The sequence below is a fragment of the Triticum aestivum genome, chromosome 3D, assembly GCF_018294505.1.
Source record: "Triticum aestivum cultivar Chinese Spring chromosome 3D, IWGSC CS RefSeq v2.1, whole genome shotgun sequence".
NCBI lineage: Eukaryota > Viridiplantae > Streptophyta > Magnoliopsida > Poales > Poaceae > Triticum > Triticum aestivum.
In genome coordinates, this window is record NC_057802.1 from 584,605,503 (window position 1) to 584,610,655 (window position 5,153).

The 5,153-nt window shown below is 46.5% G+C and overlaps 1 protein-coding gene across 1 annotated transcript; it reads right to left on the reverse strand.

The window, feature by feature from the left end:
• Positions 1 to 2,398: 2,398 nt before the first annotated feature.
• Positions 2,399 to 5,153, reverse strand: LOC123075637 (uncharacterized). The gene is made up of 2 exons (XM_044498194.1): positions 3,723 to 5,153; positions 2,399 to 2,669 (listed from the first exon to the last, which is right to left on the reverse strand). The coding sequence occupies exon 1, from the start codon at positions 4,937 to 4,939 to the stop codon at positions 3,764 to 3,766; it is 1,176 nt and encodes a 391-aa protein (XP_044354129.1). The 5' UTR covers positions 4,940 to 5,153; the 3' UTR covers positions 2,399 to 2,669; positions 3,723 to 3,763.

The following is a 5,153-nucleotide window of genomic DNA, read 5'->3' on the forward strand; positions in this document are numbered from 1 at the left end:
CATAAAGATCCTAATATACTACTGAATTGGACATGTGTGGCACCTGCACAATTACTAGTGTCCGATAAAGTTAATAGAGATGATAAAGCTGAACTGCTGTGGTAGGTGGGCCGTCTAATAATTGTACATAATCAAGTCATTAATGTAGGCATGCCTGTTCCACTTTTGAGCCCCTGTATAACGAGCACTCACGGAGCAGCTAGTACACATGAGACATGGTGTTTTCCAAGGAGTTGCCGCTTTACCGAGAGCCAGCACGGCGAATCAATTAGAAACAAGGACAGTTCATGGGTTGTCGTAAGAATGAGAGGAATCGGGATCGGTTCTATAAGAATGTCTCGCAAATTTAGGATTCAAATTCCAGCGAGATCAATCTTCCTAGAGGAATGGTTCAGTTTCCAACAAGTAGTTCGTGTACATAGCCTAGTTTTGCTATCTTAGAAGAAATGAAGAATTACATAGGAAATAGTTAATAGGTGTAAAGGCTTGGGTACTGACTAGACCGACTTTCTATTTTGAAAAGGGGATGATCCCAGCCTCTGCATCACATGATGCACACAACCATTTTATTAAACATAGATAAAGTTGAAGTCATCGATTATTAGCCAGTAATACAAATTAAAATAAAACATGACAACTACCGGTTGCACCCCAGACAGTCATAGCTCATCCACGTAATCTACAAGTAGCTCACCAATCAAACTAATTGAGTAAACCCTGCGCAACTGTTTGCAGCCGGCTATACCCAGAGGCTATGAGAGTCTGTGCGTTGACATGATGCAGTGATGACCACATATGGATGGAAGTCATAGGCCTATAGATAACATGTAAGTAATTATGAATAGATGATCTGTTAAAAATGCAGTCATTTCAGCAATTCCATATTGCCCAGGGAATGACACAAACTCCCACACGAATTTGTCCTTTCATCTTATGACAGATACAACTCAACTAGTTTCCAAACAAATTTGGGGTACTCGTTGGCGCTGCTAAATTGTATGTAACATGAATCATGTGTTAGATCAAGGTTGTAAATGGACATGACGGAAATAAATGATGAATTGTCTCGTTCTAATCACAAAACTAACATTTTTGCTACCATGACGATTACGTTTAGTCTGCTGCTTTAGACTAGTCTACAAAGCCTCATTGACCCGTGTAGTGGTCCAGAAGACGGCCAGTGACAAGAAAAACAATCATACAAGGAATATTAATACTCCCTCTGATCCATATTAATAAACGATGATTTAGTAAAAAGTTGTATTAAATCAGCGACAATTAATATGAATTAGAAGGAGTATTGTTAATTTCAAGGAAAAAAAACTACCAACAACTAATCATGGGAGAGAAGTTCTACTCATGAATGTACTAACCTAAGAGCAATTTTGTTTAACTTAGGGGACCAAGTGCACATATCACTCTTCTGTACAAAACTAAAAAGGGAACAATTCAAGAGTATCTCTGACCTTCCCTTAGTTTCATTCCTTAGTGGAATCTTCATAGCGCTTTATTCCAATAACGCACAATCTATGGTAGCTAAACAAACCAAACAATTATTTTACCAGATATATAGTCGCTCGCACCCAACTTCGCTTCGTTTCAGTCCATTTCACAGAAGATGATAAAACACACGAGGGTCGTCATTCGTTTACACACAAAAATGTGCAGCAAAGCCAAAGCAAATGAAGCAACCGGGTCCAGAAGAAGGTGCCGCTGCTCCTCCTTGACAGCAACCCGGTCCACAAGGTGCCGCTGCTCCTCCAAAACGGCCTCGCCATCGACGAGTCGCTCGTCGGGGCGGGCGATGGGGTCTAGAGGTCCGCACCCATTGAGGATGTGTCGGGTTCGGATATCCCTACCCTACTTAACATGTACGCGCCACACAGCCGAGAAACACAAGCACAACAGCGAGCTTGGCCATCAGTGCCATAGGCTATGCCTGGTGGGTCTCTGTAAGACGCTGAGTGCAGCAAAGCGAAAGCAAACTAAGCAACCCGGTCGACAAGAAGGTGCAGCTGCTCCTCCTCGACAGCAACCCGGTCAACAAGGTGCCGCTGCTCCTCCACAAGGGCCTCGCCGTCGCCAAGTCGCTCGTCGGGGAGAGCGGATGGGGGCTAGACGTCGGCACCCGTTGAGGAGGAGGTGTCAGGTTTGGATATCCATACCCTGCTTGACATGTAGGCGCCACGTAGCCGAGAAACGCAAGCACAAGAGCGAGCTTGGCCATCATTGCCATGGGCTATGCCTGGTTCGTCTGTGTAAGACGCTGGGTGCTCACCAGGGCCATTTATAGCCTACTGTCAGCTCCAAGACGAGAGATACAGAGATGCACCGAACGCTGGTTGCGCTACAGCTAAAGCAGTTGACATCCCTCTGCAGTCCAAAGTAAGACAAAATCTCTGCTTGACGACTCTGGAATATATGACATAGAAGCTGATCAACACACAAGATTTATTTGTTTACACACACAACGTGAGTGTACAGAAAAATGAGAGCAAACGACTACGAGCCCACCAAACGAGCCATGGTTCTCTTCGTCTCGCTACAGACCGCGAAGCATACTGAATCAGGCACCCCACATCCATCATCACTTGTTCAAGATTTCTGTCGCCACTACCAACAACAACTTGGCCACGAAGCACCGTTTGCTTCCGAGGTTAATTTCTCTTCTGCAAGGCAAACCGATAAGACAGCACATGTGAACATCATAGAAATAACAGCATTAGGTTTAACAGAGTACAGATTACTAAAGCAAGCAACGCTGCAACTCCACCAGAAACAAAACATCTCCCTCGCCCCCTAAAAATTTAATACACACGCCTCATCATCTTACAGGGTAATTCATCCAACATCCAGAACCACGGCAACAATCCTACAAACACACCTAGGCACAGCAAACTGAAAATGCAATGTGACCAATGGATTCTTTGCAGCAGCAAAAGCGACATTTCTCATCAACCTTCCAATGTCTCTTATCCAAATACAACGACCAAAGTTCTGAGGCAGCTACAACTCAGCTAAACAATGGGTATCTACATTGGACTCATGACCGTCACAAATAAAATCCATCTCTTATAAATTTTACCTAATATCACACACTTCTGTTAGTCTTAATGTGAACTCCATAGTTTGGCCCCTGAATGGATTTGGCGACCTCGATAGAGTGTAAGACTACCTCTGTGTGCATGCCATTGTTTTCTGTGGCGTCAGATCCATGATGTGATCAAAATAAATAGATAGTGACAATAGCAAGGGGAAGGGCTGTGTATATTGATTATTTGTTTGTACCAACCTTGTCTTCCCTCGGCATGACCTGGCGTAGGAGGGAAATTCTAGCTCCCGCTCATTGCAGGAGTGAAGAAAGCGACACACACTACCCAGGCCTTTCTGCGCAAGCCCAACAAGACATTTTTTTAAATTGCAATCTTCCTCTGCAGTATGTATGCGGTTCTATTAAGTGATGCTCTCCATTTATTCCCTAAATGTCCATTTCAATAGTTGTTGCTGTCCTCAATTAACGAAATAAGCAAACCATACCCCAAGACTAATTTGATGAACATTAATTACTGTCAAATATTTGAGGAAGACAATGAGTCAGGGTGTCCATTCATACACAAGTTCATATACATTTGTTGCTAAAGAGTCACATAAATATTTTGATTAATAAACATAAAATAAAAAACTCTAATCCATTAACAATAGTCTCAAGGGAGCAAATGTACCTTGAGAACTTCTGGGCAGTTCTTATACGCATTGTACTGCGTCAACAAATGCTTGGAAGGACCCAAGCCAGTGATACAAAATCCTTCGATACTGATTGCCCTGGGTACTCGGCAACAATTTCATTCAAAGATCTATCAACCAAAGAATACTCGCTCCAGTTCCCAAAGCTTCCAGTAAAGTACAAGCAGTCTCTTCGAACTCCCGGATGATCTGGACCAAGGCAACCAGCAAACTCATGCATATTAAAGAACAAGCTACAACCACCAAGGCTATGTGTCCTCGCCCACTTCCTCTCCTTAGATTGCCACTGGAACACACGGTACAGCCTCCTTCTGATAATTAGCAATAGCTCACCATGACACTCTGCGAGCCAGTCCGCCAAATTACCATCTGGTACTGTATGTGCGCTGAGTTCATCCCCAAGAAACGACAATACCACGGAATTGTTGTCAAGATCGACAACAGCAAGACGATAATTTGGATAAATCAACGCATAGAGGGTGTCTTTCACGAACATCAGACTGTGAAGGTTGTAGCCCTCATCGCACCGCGCCGCTTGCCACTGAGCATCCCCAATGCGGCAGTAGTAGATGTCGCGGTGCCATGGCGTGAAGGCAAGGATTAGGTCATTGGAAAAGAGAATACCTCCAACGCATTTCGGGGGATCAGGCAGGCGGGCTCGCTCACCTGTGAGGAGGTGGCGGATGCGGAGCTCGGGGCGGCTGGCGCCGGCGCTCATGCCTTGTATGGCGACGCGACAGCCGAAGGAGTGGAAGCAGGTGAGGCTGCGGACTTGGGGGGTGAAGAGCCGGCCGAAGCAGGTGGGTCTTATTCCATGGGCTAGGCGGGCGCGTGGGAGGCGGAAGCGCAGGATGCGGCGGAGGGGGACGTGGAAGAGCGCGGCAGACGTCTTGTGCTGGACGAGGAGTAGCGGACCCTGCGAGGCGAGGGTTGAGGAAGACAGCGGGAGGCGAGCCCGGTAGGCGCGGCAGGCAGCGCGGAGGGCGAAGATGTCCTCGAGGGTCGTCAAGCGGCTTGCGATCAACGGGATCAGCTCCGGTAGGAAGTAGGGCGATGGCGAGGTGGTTTCTTCGGGGTTTGTGGAGGATGACGACGAGGACGTGGTGATTGTGGAGGCGAGGGCGGTGGCCGCAGGCAAGCACCTTGTCCGGCGCTTCCCCGACTTCCCCAACGAACCCATTCCTCGCCGCCGCATCTTCACCGAGTGCGACGCTGCGTGCGGTACTGGAGGTGAATGTTAACGTGGTCATATTCTGTTGTACATGATCTCCTCATATCTAGGATCTGCTCCAACGGCAGGCCTAGGTTCCACTTATAGGGTGTTCGCTTTTCCCTCTGAGAAACAAATGCGTGTACACCGTAACTGAATAACACATCAGAGAATATTTAGGTCTAACTGTGAGTTTTGT

Coding starts and splice junctions, on each gene's coding strand:
- LOC123075637 (XM_044498194.1), bottom strand. CDS start 4,939: ATGCGGCGGCGAGGAATGGGTTCGTTGGGGAAGTCGGGGAAGCGCCGG.